General features: G+C 50.1%; 1 protein-coding gene across 2 annotated transcripts in view; it reads left to right on the top strand.

The window, feature by feature from the left end:
- The window catches only part of Dnai1 (dynein axonemal intermediate chain 1), a 66672-nt gene that overhangs the window by 34799 nt on the left and 10279 nt on the right, over positions 1-21594 (top strand). For both annotated transcript variants that reach the window (XM_021159678.2, XM_021159679.3), the window contains 4 exons: positions 3840-3924; positions 7676-7793; positions 8094-8137; positions 18668-18915. In XM_021159678.2, coding sequence (XP_021015337.1) covers positions 3840-3924; positions 7676-7793; positions 8094-8137; positions 18668-18915 — 495 coding nt within the window. The remainder of the gene's footprint in view (positions 1-3839; positions 3925-7675; positions 7794-8093; positions 8138-18667; positions 18916-21594) is intronic.

The following is a 21594-nucleotide window of genomic DNA, read 5'->3' as shown; positions in this document are numbered from 1 at the left end:
TTAATTGATTATAGAAGACCCAGCCCTCTGTGGGTGGCGCTATTCCCTGGGCTTGAGTACTAGGTTGCATAAGAGTGGAGAACACATGCATTCTCTCTCCCCTGACTGATGTGACTAGTTGCCTCAAGTTCCTGCTGCCTTGAATTGCCTGCTGTGATGTATTATAACCTGGAATTTTGCACTAAAATAAACCATTATCCCCATAAATTCTTTTGTCAGGGTATTTTTATCACAGCAACAGAAGTGAAACCAGGTCAGTGAGTCTTCAGGGCCACGAGCCAGTCCAAGACGGATCCTAGATACCGTCATCATCAGGCTAATGGATGCAGCCACCTTGAGTTGTACTGATCATAAGAAGCCAAGTAGGAGTTTTAGAAAGGCCATGGATAGGGACAGAGCAGTGCAGCCAGCAGGAGTGTGGGGGTCAGCATGGAGTAAAGTGATACAGCCACAGGATGATGGCATGGGGGAGATCGCCACGCTGGAGAAACTCATCTGTTCTAGCAGCAGAGAGAAATCTGGGTCAGGAGATGGAGCCCCAAAGTGGAGAGCTTGTGGGTGTGGCCTGCCTTGGAAGAGGGTCACAAGAAACTAGAGAATGGTTTCAGCACTTTGGAGAGCGCCCAGGGCGCCTCTCAGGAAGTGGCTCTGCTCCTCTCCAACCTTACTGAAATCTAGCTCAGTTAAAGAACTTCTATTTTCTTTATCTTAGGTATGCCCACTTCCCTTTAGTTCTGTTCGATGGTTCTGATGCCACATTTGAGGGGAGGCCTGAGGGTCACTTGCTTTGGCTTAATAGTCAAGGTTTCTTAGTTGGTTTGCTTTGTTTTGAATCACTAACCAAGTACTGAGTGACCGTGGTGAGAACCTCAGTCCCAGGGTGGGATAGAGCCCCTGCCTTGAGGCCTATACGAGGATCCTTGGGTCCCTTACACCCTCAGATGATGGGGACTTCAGAGGAGGCGCTGGCCTAGGCTAGGGTCAATGAGAAAATCTGTCAGGGTTTGGGCTCTTGGCAGAAACTCCAACTAGAATCATTAAAGCCCAGAAACTACTGGATGTGGTGGCGCACGTCTTTAATCTCAGCACTCGGGAGGCAGAGGCAGGTGGATTTCTGAGTTTGAGGCCAGCTTGGACTACAGAGTGAGTTCCAGGACAGCCAGGGCTACACAGAGAAACCCTGTCTCGAAAAAAACAAAACAAAACAAAACAAACAAACAAAAAACAAACAAAAAAACCCAGAAACCAGGAAAGCACTATGTGGCTGAGACCAAAAGGTGATCTGGGCCCTAAAGTTGATGTACAACATCTCCTGTCACAGTATCTTCCAGTTTTGCTGACACAGAAAACAGGGATACAGGCAGGTTCTGACCCTCTTTCCCAGTGAGCACCTGGTAAGAACGCTCTCCCCAGCGGAGGTCAGTTCTAGCTGGGAATTCCCAGTACTGAGCTGGGCTGTCTGTAGAACAGAAGGAGAGCAGCAGCAGTGCCCTTCCCCTCTGCCCAAGCCTAGAACCTGAGCAGAGAAGCGTCGTTTCCTCAAAGACCTGTCTATTCAGGTTGATAAAAATCTCAGGTGAAGGCAGGGAGAAAAGAAGTGAGTTCACAGAACCTTCCGAGAAGGTCTCCAAGAATGGATCTGGGTCTCAGGCTCCTTGCTGATTTGGCTGAATACACAAAGATGAATGCTAGCTTGTGTAGTCTAAAGGTTTGGCATGTATGAGGAAATGGGACCAGAAGCCACAGTTCAGTCAGAATCAGTAGCACAGCTTCTAGTATAATGGAGGCAACAGCCCACTATACTCTCTCCTCTGAGCACATCAAGGGTCCTGTGCAGACAGGAGAAAGACACTGTAGTCAGACTGAGCCTGGCTTTGATAATATGGGCTGCAGCTTACTGAAGCCCTCCACTCCCCAAGCCACCTTAATGACATACTTTGCAAGGTTGTTGAACAAACCCACAATAATGCGTACACATTTGGTGTGATATGCCACACCAAAGCTGGTGGAGCTTGGAAGAGAAGGAAACATTGATGTGGGCAAAATGAGGTGCATCAGAGGGGCTTTCTTCAGGTATGTAGTTCCTGAGGCCAGAGGAAAGAGGTCAGAATGTAGGTAGACTGCCAGGGAAGTGGAGTCAGTTAACTGGCTATCTGTCCACGGCAAGCCTTGCCTCACATAGGGCTTTCCTGGGACCCACAAAATGGGGGATTGTGCTTTGGGCCAACAAGTGGGGGAAGCATCTGGGAACAGGTGGATCTGAGCACTGCATTACAACTCCAATGTCTGCCCTTGCCCAGATTTTTAGGATAAATTGAGTCAGTCTGGAATGTGTTGAAGGGCTCTCAAAGAGCTATTTCCCAGATGCCAACGTGTGAGCCTCCACCACTCTGCTGTGTTTCTTCTGACTGCATTGCCCCCAGGAACGGGGTTGAACAGCAGTGCATTGATGCTCACTCCCCAGAGTGGCCTCTCAGGGGATGCTGTCCATCCGTGCTCACTCTGTCACAAGGGCGGTGGCAATGGCTCAGAGTCAAGGCAGCTCCTTCCTGTGCAGGGCACTAGGAAAGAAATGCAGACGACACGTCTGTGTGGTCTAGAACCTGGTCTCTTTTTATGTTTTTACATTGGATTTTATTTATTTAATTTGTGGGAGGAATGTCTCACCTGAGCCACAGCATGTGTGGAAGTCAGAAGACAATCTGTGGGATTCGTTTCTCTCCTTCCACCATGTGAGTCCAAGGGATGAACTCAGGTCTTTGGGCTCTACCCCCTGAGCAACCTCGCCAGCTCTAGAACCTAGACTATTAACCACAGCCCAGTATGGCCTCCCCCAGGAGTTTGAATCTTCAGGTGCCGTATGTCCAACCCCTGATCACCCTCTGGGTGCCCACTCAGCTTGTTCTCTCCAACCACTCACCCCAAACTCTTCGTACTTTTCTTTTTAAAGGTTTATTTTGATTATTTTTAGTTATGTGTCTGTGGGGTGGGAGGAGAGGGTTATGTGCACATGAGTGTTGCCCTTGGAGTCCTGAGGTCACAGGTTTCTCTGGAGCTGGAGTTAGAGGCTGTTGTCAGCCACCCAGAATGTGTTCTGGGGTTGGAACGCCAGTCCTCTGCAGAAGCAGTCAATTTTCTTAACCTCGGACCCATCTCTCCAGCCTCTCTCTCTGCTTTTCTTGCCAGCCCCAAAGTTCTTGCTTCTCTGAGAACCTGCCAAGTGGTCTGCTTTACGTATTTATGGAGGCTGCTTCTTAACTCAGGGGTCATTTTCCAGGGCAGAACTTGCTGCTTTGTCTGTGGTCTAAGAAGGGCCCTGGGTTAGCAGGCTCAATTCTGTCTTAAGTTCCAGGTACAGCTCGTCTCTCCCCATCTGGGCATCTGTGAGCCGGAGAGTAGAGGAGTTGGGACTGGAAGATCCCCGAGGCCTTATGTGGGAATCTGTCATTCCCTAATTCCCCCTCCCGTTCCCACTGAAAAGCCGCTAACAAGTCCTTGAGTGTTCTGCCCCGTCCCCCACCCCCACCCCCAGATTCCTGGATTCTGTTCAATGCCTTTTCTTGAGCTCAGAGAGATGCTTTTTCCCAACCTCTAGATGAAAGAGTAAGAGGCAACTTTATCCAGGGACCAGATATGTCTGCTTTGACCCTTGTGCACCTTTGAGGAAAGGGCTCCTCCTATGTGGTGTGTTTGGTGCCTGGTAGATTTAGCTGTGAGCCATTTCTGAGCCATCTGGGATAGGTAACCACATGGTTCTATTGCTGAGCCAGTTGCAAATCTGGGTTCTGGCTCAGGGCCAGACCTTACCAGGCACTAACGAGGGCTTCTATATTCCATAGAGTGATGATATCACCAAAGTGACCCAAGCTGCTAAAATCGTGGAGCGAATGGTCAACCAAAATACGTATGATGATGTTGCTCAAGGTAAGATTTGAGGGGATAGCAGTTTTCATTATTTTTAGGTGTGTGTGTGTGTGTGCGCGCGCGAGCGCATGCACACCTTTTTGTCTGAATCTCCCATGCATATGTGCCATGCCCACTCAGGCCAGAAGAGGGCACAGATCTCCTGGGACTGGAGCTGCAGACACCTGTGAGCTGCCTTAGGGGTACTGGGAACCAAACCCACATCCTTTGCAACTGCTCTTAACTGCTGAGCCAACATGCCAGTCTGGGAACTAGTAGTTAAAATTCTTCACCAAAGACTAATGCTTGAGTGTTCCACTATAATCAGTCCTATAGTAAAGGGGAAATAAAAACAAAACAAAAGCCAGCACCTTCCTTCCTGCTCTGACTGTCACTGAAGACCTCTGCCAGTTCACAGTGAATGGCGGTGTGTAAACAGCCGGTGCAGTGATCCGATCTGACATGTGGCCAGAATGAGCCGCAGAATAGTAATCCGATGCCACCTTCCCAGCAGTCCTGGGGAGCAGCAGAGCAGAAACAATTGCTCTGACTTCACATATGAGCAGCAGAGGCCAAAGCTGCCTGACCAGTGAGAAGCAAAGAGAAGCCAGAATTAGCTGGTGCCCGAGTCCCCATCCAATTGGCTTGGAGATGCTGACACTAGAATTCACAGGAGAGGAACTGCTCAGGGGCCCCCAGAAGAAGAGAAAAATAGCAAGGCCTTGGTGGCCTATACCTTCAGTCCCAGCACTTGGGAGGCAGAGGCAGATGGATCTCTGAGTTTGAGGCCAGCCTGGTTTACAAAGCTAGTTCCAGGACAGTGAGGGTGACACAAAGAATCCTGTCTCAAGAAAAAGAAGCAGGAGGAAGAGAAGAAGGAGGAATAAGAGGAGGAGTTAGAGGAGGATAAGAGGATAAATATGGGACGTGTGGGGGAGGCCTTGGAGGGCTTAGGGAGTACTGGACTAGGTAGCAGGGGATAAGCAGGATCTGTAGGAGGGTGCAGAGGAAGGGTCTTCTGAGCAGACGGTGACAGGAGCAGTGACTTGGTGGCAAGAATGAGTAGGAATTGACTCTTCAGAGAAAGAAGCAGAGGCTCAAGGATGTGAACAGGAGCTGTTGGGAAATAGTGGGAATTCAAGCTAAAGAGGCAGCTGGGGCCTTCTCTATAGGCAGTTGAGAGGCATTGACACAAGCTAGGCGCTACGTAGAGCAATGCCCAGTGAGAGTAGAGTGGGGCAAAGTTGAGGAACAGAGGTAAAGGTATGGGGTGGGACAGGCTTCTCTGTGCTGGGCAGACAGTTGCACAAGGGACAGAACAAAGGGAGAGATGTAATAGTGGAAAACCAGGCACCACAGCTCACTGGGAAGGGCCTGTGTGCCAGGCTCTGTGCTGTACATTTAGATATAGCATTCTCTGTTTTCCACACAGCTCTACTCTGACATGAATAACATTATCATCCCCATTTTACAGATGAGAAACCCAATCTAATTATATTGCTACTTGAACAAAATCACAGCCAGTGGTAGGTACGAGGGGTGGGGCCTGGAACTCAGGCTCCTTGGCAGATCTGTTGATAAGCACTTCGCCTCGAGCCTACAGAGCCGCTGGGCTGGAGGAGGCCTCTCAAAGGAACACACACAGTAGATTTGCCCTAGCGACTAGGTAGCAAGGAGGTGAAGATAGAGACGGATTCAGCAATGCTTCAATGCTGGGGGCCTGGGAATTCTGGTGTCTCTGACGGTGCCAAGGAAACGGCGCCCTTCCCATGGTGTGAGCAGCCGATTCCCAAGTGGCTTGTATTTCCCTAAGAGGTTGTGCATTTATGTGAGCAGCTGCCTCCCAGGAGTTGGCAATGCCATGTTGCTGGCTGGGCTCCTTTGCTGACAGCCTCAGGCCCTTCTTGGTGACTTGATGCTCATTGCACACTCCTGGGACACAAAAACTAAGGCTGCCAAGACCAGCAGCCTAAACAAGCCCCCTCGTTATCATTCAGGCTGGAGAACGACCTTGAGTGCTTTTCAAAGCTGTCAAAGTGCACAGCGGCCATGAAAGGATCTGTCACTCACACGACTCCCCTCCCTGAGACCCAGCCTCTGCAAGTGGCCCACCACAGGGCTGCAAACCTGATTAATATCCATGGAGAAATTGGCCTTGTGAACCACTTTCATTCATAAGAACACAGTCACATAAAAATGCATTGAACTTTGATTCTTTTAATTGCACCGTGTTTTCCCTTTGGGAAAGTGTAATCATGAAAAAAGAAATAAAAATAGAGAAGTGTTACCAATTAATCCCCACACTGAAATGAGGGATTTTCAAAGTTCCCTCGAGCTTAGGAATCTTGATGTGATCAAGGCTCACACCTTCCTGACCACTCATTTTTAAATTGTTTTTATTTATTTATTTATTTACTTATTTTTGGTTCCAAAACAGTTTTGAGGTTTGATTTTACATCAAGGTATGGGGCACTGTGGGAGGGACCAGGCAATGATTGGGCGTGTCCCAGACTGTGTAGAATTAGAGAGTCTCTTCTAGTTGGCCATCCTACCTGAAAGAAGACAGAACCATTTCCTGAATGCTGCTTTATTTCCTTGAATTCTTGGAAAGAACTTTGTCTCTGCTCTGTGGCTGTTCCTGTCCCATGCATTGGAGACAGAGGGACGGATATGACGTATGCCCTGCTCTCTAGGACACGTGTGGCAAAGGAATGACGTGTCTCAGTGGAGGAGAGGGAGGACTTGGAAGAGACAAAAAAATTAAGTCTTCTCAAAAAAGCCATATTCAGGTGGCTGAGACAGGAGGATTGCCATGAGCTCCAGGCCAGCCTGAGCTATGTAGTAAAGAAACAAAAGTGTACTAGCACATACCTGTAGCACTAGGTACGTACTTAGAAGGCTGAGGCTGGAGGATCACTTGAGCCCAGATGTTCCAGTCCAGTATGGGTGATATAGTGATGTTAGGTTACAGGCCCTCTGGCTACCGGGCACAAATTCATCTCTCCCCCTCCCCCTCCCCCTTTCCCTGAAGTGTGGACTGACAGAGAGTTCTGGGAGGATGAAGGGAGACCAGTTGAAGAATATGATAGCCAGGTGATGGAGTTGGGGATCTTGACCTAGGTAGGTAGTAGCTATGGGTTTTTTTAAAAAAGATTTTAAAAGACAGGAGGAAAATATAAGACAAGGTAGAAAGAGGTCAGCCAAGGATTCCCCAGCTCCACAGCTTAGGTGAATGGGAAGGAGACGCTTCTGGCTAGCCTAGCAGTGATGGAAGGCAGACACAGCTTCACAGATGAAGCTGAGCTTTGGGAACCCATGGAGGTGTGTCCAGGTATCCATTGCAGTGAGGCCTGACAGTGAGTATAAACTCGGACTGTACTTTAGGGATCTAGGATGCAGAATGAATAGAACTATTAATCAGCCTCTGGCAGCTGAACCCTTGAAATCTGGTTGTTCTGATCTGAGCTTCTGAGGCACTGAGGAAGCTCACAAGGATGAGGGATGCAGCCTGGGATTCTGTGCACGCACATAGGGATGCTTTACTGTAGGCCCTGCCCCAACAACTAATATACAGAGAGAATTATGTGTTTGGCATTTTTCTAGATACTTTGCATGTATTAAACTCAACCTGTAGTCTCACAGTGGTCCTCTGAGATAGGTACTGCTGTTATCCCCAGCCCCAAACACAAAGAGGTTCATTGTATTTCCCAAAGAGGTATCGATTTGCTACAAAGTGGCAGTCCCTGGCTGACTGTGTCTATTTGCATTGAAGATTTTAAGTACTATGAGGATGCTGCTGATGAATACAGGGACCAGGAGGGTACGCTGCTGCCTCTCTGGAAGTTTCAAAATGACAAAGCCAAGCGCCTGGCAGTCACCGCCCTCTGCTGGTGAGTACAGATATTGCAGCAAAACTAGTGCCCCCAGAGCACCCGCTGCGTGCCAGATCTTGAGCCATAAGACTCTTCTTCCACTTTACATCTTGAGTGTGACATGGGACACAGTAGGGGGAAATAGGACCTGGATCCTTTTTTGGGTTGCAGGATCATCTAATTTCTACCATGGTAGGAGTCTAAGCTAGACAGTGGATGTCTGCAGAGCAGTTAGTCACCAGTGCCCATGGGAAAACTCATGACCATGGGAAGGCCATGTCTGTTTCCAGTGTTGACGAGTTCACATTTCTTTTGCAGGAATCCGAAGTACAAGGATCTTTTTGCAGTGGGACATGGCTCCTGTAAGTGATCTTCCCGTTCATTTGTTTGCTCATGCAGATATCAGACACTAGGTTCCTAGTCTGGTCGGAGCTTTCAGCCAGGTGTGAGAAATCCGAGGAGGAGCACGATGTAGTCACTGGCCCTTGGAGCCCGCCCCCAGTCTAATGCTGTGCTTCCAACCTTCCTGATGCTACGATGCCTTATTACGGGTCCTCATGTGTGGTGACCACCAGCCATAAAATTATTTCTGTTGCTAAGTTATAACTGTAATTTTGCTACTGTTACAAATTGTAATATAAATGTTGTATTTACCAATGCTCTTAGGTGACCCCTGTAAAAGGGTCATTGGACACTCAGAAGGGGTCACGACCCACAGGTTGAGAACCACTGGTCTAATGGGAAGCCCCCACTTTCATATGGGGAATTAATGTCGGTTAAAAGAATACAACTGAATATGCTAACTGAACTTCAAAGAACGAAGGGGCAAGCTTTGCAGCAGAGGGGCCAGCATAGGCCAAGCCTGTAGGCAGGAATGATATGGCTGGGTCATCCCTCAGAGGACATGGTAAGTCATTTCAAGAAGGAAACAACTGAAGGAATTCTGGAAGGGCAGGGACGTGTCTCATACAGGAAGGGATTGCAGGCCTGAGGCTAGAGGCTGGGGGACCTGGTGCAGGTGTGCTAAGGAAAGATGGAGAGTGGGATGGAGGCCCTCTCTCTGCTTCCTCACCTGGCCTTCCTGACCAGGTCTGAGGCAGGGTAGGGGTGAGGAAAGGTGAGTGTTTGAAGTTTATCCTTCTGTCGCTGAGCCACTGGAGACCACAGTTACCTGTGTTTCTGGCCCTGCTGGGGTATGTTGGAGGTAGGAGGCAGCGCCGGCTGTTGACTGTGCATGCAACTTACTGTTCCTTCCTGCTATTTGGGCCAAGCAGGAGCACCCACCACTGTGCTGGACTGTTTCTGTTCCTAATGGGAAGGGCCCTACACAGCGAGCCAAGCACAGCTCCCTAATGCTAACAGCTTGTTCTCTGGCTGGGAGGATTCATGTCTGTGAACAGGAAAACCCTTCCGTTCTTCAAGCTGCTGCTGGCTGGCAGGCTCGCAAGCTCCTGGTCACTGCCTCTTAGATGGCCCATCAGTTCTTTGACCAGGGTAGGGCTCCAGGGGGAGGGGGTCTGGAGGAGTTGGTGTTTGTCATTCCTCTCAGGGAGGAACCCTTGGAGCTGCTCCCAGTTCTGTGGTCTGAGCCGCCTTTGAGGATGCCCTAAATGCCTGCTTTGTGTCCCTACTCCTGAAGGTGGGCTGCTGCCAAATGGGAGCACCCTCCCCCTCTGGCAGGGAATTAAAACACCCCCCACCCCACCCCCAACGCGCACTGCAGCTACTGGGCCTGGAACAGAGCCTGAAAATTGGGTAGGCCTTCCCAGGAGTGGGTGTGGACCCCCATGTGTGGCCCAGGCTCTCCGTTTTAGGCTGAGGTGAGAGTGTGGGAGCCTCTGCAGGCGGGAGGAGACACTCTGGTACATCGCAGCCCATCTTCTAGGAGGGGTTAGAAGCAACGTCCTCTGGAGGCGATCCATGGGAAGTATCCTTAGTCAGAAAAAGGTAATATCTTCCATGAGGGAATGCCTCAACTTGGCAGGTTCCCGGCCTCCTCTGGGCAAACACTCATCCAGGAAAGGTTTCTTTGTCCCTCCTTGGTCTTTGGAGGCACAGCGCCAGTGGTACCCACAGGCAGCTAGAGAGCTCCCTCTGGAGGATCACTTCTCTGTGCCCTTGTCTCCTCCTTAGTGACATGGCAAGACTGACACCCAGCCAGCCAGGCCTCCATCTCAGGAGGCCTGCATGAGAAGAGCCCTGTGTGCTGCAGGAGCGTTTACACACTCAGGCCAGTCATTGCCACCTTCTTGTCCTGTCTCCTAACTTCCCTGCAGGTCCCTCAGAAAGCCTGAGCAGAGCGGGGGTGGGGGGGGTGGGGGGGGTGGGGGGGGAGAATCTCCACAGAAGCCAGTGGCTGGGGCAGGGTTCTATGCTGGTGTCACCAGCGCAGGAGTTCAGCCAGCTTTCAGGTGACCATTGATTACAGTACCTCCTTCAGGCCTAAGCAGGGCCAGCCGAGGCATTGGCTCCTGAGGTCACCTGGGATGTCCTATGTTCTTAGACGAGTGCTCCATGGAAGGAGAAGTGCAAGCTGGAGCAGCACCCTGGCTGTAGACAGGGTCACGGGGGGGTGGGGTGGGGGAACAGCCGGTCTCGCCAGCCTCCATCCATCACAGTCTCTGGACATTCCCAAATAGAAACCCACAGGGAGAAACAAAATTGCCTGACTTGAAACACTGAATGAGAACTCAGCTTCACTGCTGAGTTTGATCCCAGCAGGCACAGGCCAGGCCTCTTCAGCTTCCTTTCCCCTGAAGTTCTTAGATTTTTATTCTGAGACTCAGGCACAGAAAAATTAGGCAGTGTCTCAGTTAGGTTACTATTGCTGTCGGAAGCCAGAACCAAAGCAGCTTGGGGAGGGAAGGGTTTGTCTGGCTTGTGCTTCCACACCACTGTTCATCACTGAAGGAAGTCAGGACAGGAACTCAAGCAGGGCAGGAACCCAGAGGCAGGAGCTGATGCAGAGGACATGGAGGGGCGCTGCTTACTGGTTTTCTCATCATGGCTTGCTCAGCCTGCTTTCTTATGGAATCCAGGACCACCAGCCCAGGGATGACACCACTACAATGGGCTGAGCCCTCCCACATCAATCACTAATTAAGGAAACACCCTACAGGTCTGCCTACAGCCTGATCATATGGAGACATTTTCTAAATTGAGATTCTCTCCTCTCAGATGACTTTAGCTTATGTCACATTGACATAAAACTATCCAGCACAGGAAGGATAGGGATATATATTTGAGACATGTCACATCCTTCAGACACAGTTTCCTGGCTTTAGATACAGAGCAAAAACAGAAAAGGAAGCTGGTGGTGGTGCACACCTTTAATGCCAGAACTTGGGGGACAGAAGCAGGCAGATCTCTGTGAGTTTAAGGCCAGCCTAGTCTACAGAGAAAGAGTTCCAGGATAGCCAGGGCTAGACAGAGAAACCCAGTCTCAATTCTTCCTTCCCCTCCCCCCAAAAAAGAAGCGAAAAGGAAGGATAACCAACAAATCTAGACCTGCCTTCCCGCTACCGCTTCCAGTCCGAGCTGCTTAAAGCACAGAGACGTGGGTGCCCCATAGGTTGGACTACATATTCCCAGGACGTGAGCGGAAGAGGCTGTGCAGGTGAACGAAGGTGGAGGGATATTGGGAGACAAAAGGATTCCGTTCAGGAAGAGATGGTCTTGAAACATCTGGGATGTGACCGTGGCAGCCTGTGATAACGAAGGGCTCCGCTCCAGCTCATTAGCCAGCGCAGAGCAGAGAAATGGAGACTTCTCACGGTCTGTCAGGCAGGGATGGCAGAGCAGGCTCTAGAAAGCCTGTGTGCTTCCGAGAGGCTATCCCACAGGAGACGGGGCAGGAAGCTTCCTAGCAGGCCCCATGTTGGAAGGGCAAGGGAGCCAGCTGTCCTTCAGCCCTGCTTTTCTCTGGGGCAGCACCTCAAGCTAGGCCAACAGCAGCCCTCCTCTGCGCACTAAACTCATTTCTGCGCTGTCCCTTGAACTTGCCCAGGCCAGAGATGCACTAGTAAGAGTTTAAATCTTTCCCCATCATTTACTTGTTGGCTTCACTAATTAAGCAGTGTTAATTTCATTTACTGAAAATGGAAATTCATCCACCTCATTTCTCCCTGTTCATCCTCCACACACAAAATCCATCACTCCGTAGCTGCGGGCTGCGTAAAATTTACAGGACTAATTATGTTGTCAAGTCTCTTTGTAAATACAGTCCATAAAGGCCACTCTGCTTGCCGGGTGGCATGCAAGGGCATTCCGTTGTTAGTTTAATTACTGGTTAGTTATTTAGGTTCTCAAATGTTTGCCTCATTTTCCCTAAATCAAATTAAATGTCCTACTTGATGTGTTCTGTCTCCAAGGCCTCGCTCGCTCTTACTTCCCACACTATTTAAATACAGCTCCCAACATGACAGGGGTGCCGAAGAAAACCACGCTGAGAGCCTGAGCCAGCCTGGCGCTGATGTCTCTGACCATGCCTGAGGTTTGGAACCTCCAGAATCAAGACTCTTTTCCAAGCCAGCCTTGGGCTGGTCCCCTGCCTATGGAAACTGTGGAAATCCCAACACAAGGGGGCATTTCTGTTCCTGGAGTCCAAGGTGGCAGAGCCAGGGGTAGGAAAGAGAGAGAGGGTTTCTCTGTTGTGCTAGTGTGGCTATTCCCTTGACTCCAGAGCTGCATCTGCATCACCCCAGGAGAAAAAGCTCCACCGTTCTGAGTCCTAAAATTAGAGTTTGGGCCTCCGTTCCCTGAATGTCTCTGGCATTTGCTTCCTGTTGCTGGAGCAGCAAGCGACCACAAACACAATGGCTTAAATAACACATTTCTTCTGAGTTCTGGAGGCCAGAATCTCAAGATGGATTACACGGAGTTAAAATCAGGTATCAGCAGGGCTGTGTTCCCTCTGGACGCCTCCCAGGGAGCACCTGTTTCTTTTTCTGTTTCCAGCTCCTAGTGGCTGCCTGCATCCCATGGCTTGTGGCCCTCTTCCAGCCAGCAACTGCATCATCCTGACATTGGCTTCTGCCGTCACATCTGAGTCTCTGACTTGCTTGCCTCCTTCTTTCCCTTATAAGAACTCTTACGATTACATCAAATCCACCCGGGTAATCCAAGATAATCTCCCCATCTCAAGGTCTTTAACTTAATCACATCTGCAAAGTCCCTTTTGCCATACAAAGTGACATATTTATAGGCTCCAGGGATTAGGATGTGGACATTTGTGGGGGGGCATTAGTCTGCCTACTCCACACCCCCCTCCAAGTGCCTCTTGCATGACTTAATAAGGGAGTCATCAGACAGCTGCTGCCTTGGAACCAGGCCTAGGCTGGCCTCGTTTAGGATGCCACAGTACAGAGAAGCCTGCCAGCCAAGGCTGGCATGGTATCTTTGTCTCTTCAGTTGGCATCTATTCCTACTGACCGCTGACCTGGCTTTAGCCTTGTGCCCCAACATGCCCTCCACTGCCTTGCTCTCCTTGAGTCCTGAGTAGTCCTGGGGCAGCCAGAATGCCCTACAGTGCCCACCCCTCATAACCAAGAACGGAACCAGGCAGAGCTGGCAGTTATGGCCCTGAGGCCCCCAGTGACAAATTCCAGTTAAGAAGACATTGATCTGTCTTGCTCATTGGATAGTATTCAGTCTGTCCTAGCAGAAGCTGAAGACAGTCAGAGCTTTGGTCTATGGTAGAATTAAGACGTACATGAAGCCATACCTCGCTTCAGGAGACTGAAGTAGGATTGCAGGTGCATGGCTTGCCTGGGCTACAGAATAAGTTCAAGGCCAGCCAGGGCAATTTAGTGAGATTCCTGCTTCAAAATAAAAAATAGGAAGGATAGATTCAATGGTATAGTAATTACCTAGATTCAGTTCCCAATAAGAGTCAGTCTCTCTTCCTCTTCCTCTCCCTCCCCTTTTCCCTCTCCCTCCCTCCTTCCCTCCCTCTCTCTCTCCCTCCCCCTTTCTATTCTTTCCTCCTTCCCTCAGTCCCTCCCTCCTTCCCTCAGTCCCTCCCTTCTTTCCTCCCACTGTCCCATTCCCTGAGACGGTGGTTTTAGGACAGCTACCACATAAGGCTCTGTCAAGAGGAACTGATTATCCTGCCTGAAACCTTGTGGCTGATTGAGGGGAGAGTCAGGAAGGCCGTAGTGATTATGCAGTAGAGCAGACTTCGAAGGAACCAAACTCCATCACCAGAAAGAACAAGCTGAGGTGTGCCCCACATCTGACCTTACTCTTTTCCCAATCTTTATGCTGATGGTGGGGAGCAGCACTTCCTCAGAAGATGGAGCACTCGTAGCTGAATGGTCTGAAGGATTCCCAGAGGTTATCACCTCAGTAGACTTTACTCCTCCTGGGCCTTCCCCCTCCCTGTTTCTCTTTCTGTTGTACTCAACCACATGTAATTCCTGAAATCCTATAGTCTGGAAGACTCTAGAATCTCTTTACTGGCCCCAAACTAGAGTCTTCTTATACAGAGGTAAAGCTGGGGGCTCCCGTCTGGGTCATCGGAACTATGAAATCTCGTGGCATTAAGAACAAAGTATCTCAGGGACTAAGATCCATGGTAACAGAGGCACTTTATGATCCTAAAGTCATATGAGATTACTGGTGACCCAGTTAGTGGTGTACTGGGAATGTTGGGTGGCTGAGCAGTGACATCATCAGGCTTCTGGCTGGTGATCTCATGCTAGGATTTTTGGATGGTTAGGCAGTATGACACTAACAGATGATGTCACAAGAGGACCATTGGTGGTTTGATTAATAATATTGTCATTTAAGGGTAGAAAATAAGATGTTGATGTCATGTGGTGTTGGGGATTGAGGCTGTGATGTCACACTGGGTATCCCTTTAAAGTGGAATCATGAGATCTTCGTGGGCCCCCAAGATCAGGAATGAGGAGTTCACAGACAAAGGTCAAGCGGAAACCGCAGTCCGATGACATTTTTCTTTGCTCTCCTGGTGTATTTTGACAAAGGGAGCATTGAAACACATATTCACAAACATACTCTAACCAGGACTAGGAGCTATGCCCTATATTACAGAAGACTCCTTACCTTGCAAGTAACAAAGACCACTAAAGCCAGTGGATGAAGTGTGACTGAAGTCCAGCATGCATGTGACCATCATAGTTGTGTGCCTTGTGTGAGCCTTATTTGTGACCCCTGCTTCTCTCTGCACGGCCATTCCCTTTATCATGCTTGACTGCCCTGTGCCTTCCACACTGTCCAGTCTAGAGCCTGGAAGCTTGGATTGGCTTTGCCAGTAACCACCATACTGTTAGGGGTGTCTCTATCCCTTCCTCTGTCCACTTCCATGTAAAGACCGAATTACTGGGGCTGGAGAGATGGCTTAACAGGTAAAGGTGCTTGCTGCTAAGCCTGACAAACTAAGCTTAATCCCTGGAGCCCAGAGTAGAAGGAGTGAAATGACATCTACAAATTGTCCTCTGACTGCCAAATGCATGACATGCATGTGAGTGCACACACACACACACACCCACCCACCCACACACACACACACACACACACACACGCATGCACGCACACACGCACATGCACATGCACATGCACAAACAAATGAAAATAATTTAAGAGACCAGATTAGCAGAGAAAGAGAATTTCAGCTATTGAAAGGACACTGTGTGACGTGTATTATGCATGCAAATAGACTGTTTCCCCTCTGAGACTCACTTTCTCCATCTATAAACTTTGGAGCCACAATTCAGGCTTCTAGTACCAGTGGTTCAGCAATTAGAGCAGAAATGTCCTCCATTCAGTTACTGAGCAGCCTAGACCTCCCTACCCTCCCTTCCTGACTTCACTTGTCATGAGTACTGAGCATGTCTACAGGAGCCAGGGGGGTTGCGTAGAGAAAGTCGGTCATCAGCACTGCCCATCATGGGGCACAGCCCAACGCATAGCACTGAGCATCACCAACCATCGCTTCAGTCTCTCATTCTTCCTCATACCCTTTGTCAGTCTTGGCTAGTGCAGAGGACAGATTGGAATCAGAAGCCCCGGTGGCTCACTCTGGCCGGTAGCCATCTGGAGGGCCCAGCGATGGCTGTCTCTGACCTTGCAGGATAAACGAGGAGTGAAAGGATGGGAGGTGGAGAGGCAGGTAGGGTCTCGGGGTCTGCTTGATGAACAGAGGGAGATGGAGTGAACAGTCCCTGCCCTTCGAGAAGAGCAACAGCCTTGGCCAGCTCTAGATCTCTTCCCCAGGAGAATTAGCCCGTGGGGCTCACCTAGGAGCTCTAATGGAGGTACTGCCAGCCCCTCCCCACCTACTCTAAGGCAGACCCCCTACTGTGGCTTTGACCTCGGGGTGTTGTGGGATATTTACCAGAGAAGACTGCTCAGACTTGGGTTTAAGCCAATAGAAAAACTTTCTTAGCCAGCCCGTGACTGTACTGGTGCTCATTACCCCAGTGTAGCCTTTCTCGCGGTGAATTTTTAAGCCCAAGAACCATATTCTAGGCTGACATACTTCAGTTAACAAGAACAGTTAGCCAGAAGCAGAAGCACATTAGAGACTTTCCCAGAACTGTGGATTTTGATGGATTAGGCCTTTGCTTTCGTTTTGGCTGGTGGTGCTGTCTCTGTGCTGACTTAGTTGTCTCTGTGCTTTATGACCTGAAAGACACTTCCATCATGGAGTCAGGTGTGCCAAGGTCTGGGGCCCTGTTACAAGGGGATCTTTGGACAGAAACACTTTTTTTTCCTAAACCAAAGTGCCGCTGGGCAGTAGTGGTGCACATTTTCTTTTTAAGATTTATTTATTATTATATCTAAGTACACTGTAGCTGTCTTCAAACACACCATAAGAGGGCATCAGATCTCATTGAGGATGGTTGTGAGCCACCATGTGGTTGCTGGGATTTGAATTCAGGGCCTTCAAGAGAGCAGTCAGTGCTCTTAACCACTGAGTCATCTCTCCAGCTCAGCGCACACTTTTAATCCCAGTACTCAGGAGGCAGAGACAGGCGGATCTCTGAATTTAAGCCCATCCCAGTCTACAGGGCAAGTTCCAGATAAACCAGGGCTACACAGAGAAATCCTGTCTTGGAAAAAACAAACAAACAAACAAACAAACAAACAAAAGCAAAGCAAAACAACAACCAAGCAACAGTACCCTCCTTCATGGCTCAGGATGGACCCTAGACATTTCCACCATCAGTACATGCAGGGGACCCAGAGAGGGTTCCTGAGCAGAGCCTCAGAGCTCGTGAAGACTAGTCACAGGAAAGGAAGGTGGGCTTTCCCTAGGCCTGGTCTTTACAGAATCTATAGGGTGGCAATAACTGGGGTGTGCATGGTAATAGCTGAGGTCATGCCATGAGTCCAGGGACCACATGGGAGACCTCAGAACTAAGAGGGAGAAGTGGCTCAGCCACACTAGTCACGATGGCCTTGCTGTCCCCACACCACCGCACATCTCAGAACTGGCTGCTTTGTGAACACAGCAGGGGCTGCAGCCATTCTGCTAGAGGAGGAACCCCCGGAACAGGGGGAGTGGAAAGGGCAAAGACTTCCCTGGGATGGGAGAGGATGCACAAGATGCGCTGGACTGCCTGCTGCATTTCCAGCTCTGGCTCCAAGATGTTAGATTGAGAAGACTGAGAGGTCTGGACTGGCAGCAAGAGGTGTGGATGTGAGGGGCAGGTCTATGTGCTGCTCAATGGTTGTGTATCTGGATAGTCACTACGAATGTAGGGAATGGCATGGGGCGGGAGGGAAGAGGACCTGTACCGAGCACTCCATTGTTGACCACCGAGATCTGCATTTGGGCTGAGTGGGCTGTGTGGGGCTGTTTAGCTAGAGACCTGCAGACATCGGAGGTCTGCTGAGAGCCCAGGCATAGCTGCTTGGGGGAACTGTGGGGTAAAATTATGAGGACATGCTTCCAGATGACTGCCATGGGCTGACCACAGACAACAGCATGCCTTTGTTGTTTTGTCTTGCTTGCTGTGCTGGAGGCTGAAACCTGGGCTTTGTGTCCTACCCGCCCCCTCTTCCTTCTCCTCCTCCTCCCCCTCTTCCTTTTCCTCTCCCTCCTCCTCTTCCTCTTCCCCCCTCTTCCCCTCTATTTCTCTTCCTCCCCCTCCTCCTCCTCTTCCTTTTTTTCCTTTCTCCTATCCCCTCTTTCTCCCATCCTTTTATCCTCTTTCTTCCTTCTCTTCCTCCCTCCCTTCTCTCTCTTCCTTTGCCCCTCCTCTTTCTCCTTCTTTACTCTTCCTTCCCCTTTCTTTTTTCTTCTTTAAATTTTGAGACAGGGTCTAAATTAAACTTCCCAGACTGGTCTTGAACCTGCAGTCCTCCGGTCTCAGCCCTTGAGAGGTTGGGATTACAGGCCTACATCACCATGTCTGGTTAGACAATAGCTCACTAATTCAAGCTTGGTTCCTGTGCTTGCCTGAGGATTTTGCGAGGAACATAGGCATCTGGGTGTGCACTGCACAGCAGCCTGCCTCTACCCTGCGTATCCAAATCCCCTCGGAGGATACTACACCTCCCCAAATCCACTCACATTCTTAAAATAACAACTGTCTGAGCTTACATCCCCTTGTTCTGTGCCCCAGAGAGAACAGAGAGTGACTGCAGCTCAGACTGGCCTAGTCACCTTTACCAGATGTTGGATCTGGCCATCAGAAGAGAGGGTCAACTTCAAACATTTCCATTTCATAGTCAGAGGATGAAGGGCCAGTCAGGCATCCCATGCTCTCTCACAGGCCTGGGCAGGTGACAGACAAGGGTCCCCGTAGGGCCCAGGAACCTTACAGAGGAGGAGACCCTACCCATCTGCTGGGGCCCAAGCAAGGGGGCTCCCCTGGCAGGACAGGTAGACCTTCAGCTATAGCCCTCCTGTCTTTCCTGGGTAGATGACTTCATGAAACAGAGCCGGGGCATGCTGCTACTCTACAGCATGAAGAACCCTAGCTTTCCCGAGTACATGTTCAGCAGTGAGAGTGGCATCATGTGTCTGGACATGCATGTGGACCACCCGTACCTGGTGGTCGTGGGCTACTATGATGGCAACGTGGCCATCTACAACCTCAAGAAGCCCCACTCGCAGCCCTGCTTCCGCAGCACCTCCAAGTCTGGCAAGCACACGGACCCTGTATGGCAGGTGAGCCCGGGACCTGGGGGGAGGGCACGTGGGCTCAGGATCCATGGAGGAGGGCTAGGACAAGGACACACAAGGGGCTGGGGAAAGCAAGTGGCAGGCACATAAGAGGCCCAGGGGCTGGATATGAGAAGAGCAAAGGGAGACTTAGGAGGCGACAGTTTTCTTTCCGAGCTGGAGTCTGCTGCCCATAAGCTCTATCAGGGAGACCTTAGCTGTCTGCCAAGACTCACCAGTGCCACCAGTACTTCAGTGGCCCTAGCTGGGCACCTCCTGGACCTTTGGTGAAGATCCTTATCTACAAGGTTCCTGGATCCCACAGGGACCCTCCCCTGTCACCTGAGAAAGATTGTTCCCAGATACCCTCTGGATGTGGCTGGAGAGTCCGGGAGGCCGTCTGTCCTTGAGCCTCTTGTAGCATCATCTTTTCTAGACAGGCTTCAGACCACCCCTCTGTGTCCCAAAGATGCCCTGCCTCTGTAAGCTGGGCTACTCTCACGGGCAGGTCTAAGAGAATCTAAAGTTGGATTTCTGCCCCAAATTGCCCCAAAGCTCTGGGTTCATCAGGCAACTCCTAAGGCTTTCTTGTCCTCTGTCCTCATGCCCTGACAATCTTCAGGCAGTTTTTGAGCCCACCTCTTCTGGCCTTGAATCTTTTGCTCCATGCACTGGATATGAGCTCCAGAGAAGACTGAGCAGAGAGTAGATTTCCCAGGCACAGGGGACATGGTGACCTCTCGGGCTCAGCTCTTCTCCAGAGCCTGGAGCAGATGGTGTCAGCTGGGTTACATGCCCTCCTATCTCACTCTCTCCAACATGGTCCCAGAGCGTCTGTCCATCCAAGAGTCTGCCTCCTAACGCATTACGTTCAGGCACATGGAACTCAATAGATATACAGGCAATGTCACCATTGTCTTTAGAGGCCCGACTCTGCTTCGCCAGCCTGAACAGCCCAAGGCCAACCGTGAGAGAGATGCCCCTCGTTGACCCAGGGTTGTGGAAGAGGTTCAGAGCAAGCGCCCTCTTCCTACTCTGCCATGCTCTCTAACTGTAATTTTGCTACTGTTATGAGTGGTACTGAATGAATGGCAGGCAGGGTGGAGAGCCAGAGTACTGCAGTTTACCTGTTGTCCTCTGTCCAGTCAGGCACACAACCTAGGAAGGAACCATCTGCCGCTCATCCACTCACTTCCAGTTTCCTCTTTTTCCCCTCAGTGCCTCCATTACACATCCATTCATTAACTTCTGTCTGCTCATGTGGTTGCTGTTCAGGGTTAAGGCCTCACCTCTGGAGTTCTTGGTGCAAGGCACCCACAGCCACAGGCTGACCATGGCAGGGCACACTGCTAAGTGCTAAAGTATGTAAAGTATGTGTGCATAAAGGGAAACATTAGCCTGGGTGGGGACTAAAGGCAGAAAGCCAGGGCTTGCTAGAGCAGTGTTTCTCAACCTGTGGGTCGAGATCCCTTTAACAAACCTCTATCTCCAAAAATATCGGCATTACCATTCATAACAGTAGCAAAATTACAGTTATAAAGTGACAAGAAAAATAATTTTATGGTTGGGGAGATCACAACATAAGGGCCACTACATTAGGAGGACTGAGAACTGCTGTCCAGAGGAAGTAACCTCTGACCTAGATTTCATTTCATTTTAATTTTTGAGACAAGGTCTCTCTGAACAGCCCTGGATGCCCTGGGTTTGCTCTGCAGACCAGGCTGGCCTCAAATTCAGAGACGTGCCTGCCTCTGCCTCCTGAGTCCTGGTGTGTGCCACCAGTGCCTGGCTCCTGGTCTGGATTTTACAGGATGTCACTGTGACCAAAGGAGTTACTGTGCAATAATAAAGGGCTTCAAGCAGAGTGGCCCACTGAGGAGCCATGCATCATTCAGAGCATGTGTGAAAGGGGGAGGGGGAAGACCTGAGGAGAAGATAGGCACTCATGGGGAGTATGCTTAGCATGGCCACTGCACGTCAGAGATTAACACAAAAGTAAATATATCAAAAGAGATGAGAGCAGAGCTGTTCCTGTAAAACTAGGGCCTTGCTTACTAAAGGGTCACCTGTTGTCACTTCTGCTGCCTCCTGTGGTACCTTGTCAGGGTTCCTAAAACATCCTATGAGCACAGTTTGAAAGTCACAGCCCAATCATGTGAGGATTTGGGCGAGGTGCAACAGTCACTATAGTGTTTTGGAAAGATTCTCTGCTACAGCAGGAGAATTGTTGAAGGCTAAGGAAGGGCAGAGGCAGGGGAGATGGACATGTGGACACAGGATGGAGAGTTGTTGGGACAGGAACATCAAATAGACATGGGGAAAGAGAAGCATCGTGGGTTTGGGGTGCCCTGTAGGGCATCCGTAGATGTGGGGAATGACAGAGAGGAACATGTTTGGCCAGAGGTTAATAGGGAAAGCAGAGGGGTAGCCCAGCAGTGTGCTCTTAGGAGCCTGGAGCTTTAAGACAAGACAAGCTAGTTGAATGAGATGTCCAAGACCCAAGAACCTCAGCCCTCCTTAAAGGAACTGTGCCCTGTGTATCAGGACTTCAGACGCCAGGCTGGGGCAGAGTCTGTTGTGTTGGCCATTAACTATGGAAGGCTGTGGTGCCAGGGTTTTAAAATGGCTCATGTCCCATAGAGCACAGGCTCCTTCCCCAGGTTGCCCACAAGGGTGCCTAAGCAC

This window comes from Mus caroli, unplaced genomic scaffold (assembly GCF_978045245.1).
Source record: "Mus caroli unplaced genomic scaffold, Mus_caroli_1 scaffold_6, whole genome shotgun sequence".
Lineage (NCBI taxonomy): Eukaryota > Metazoa > Chordata > Mammalia > Rodentia > Muridae > Mus > Mus caroli.
This window is presented reverse-complemented; position numbering and strand designations above follow the sequence as displayed.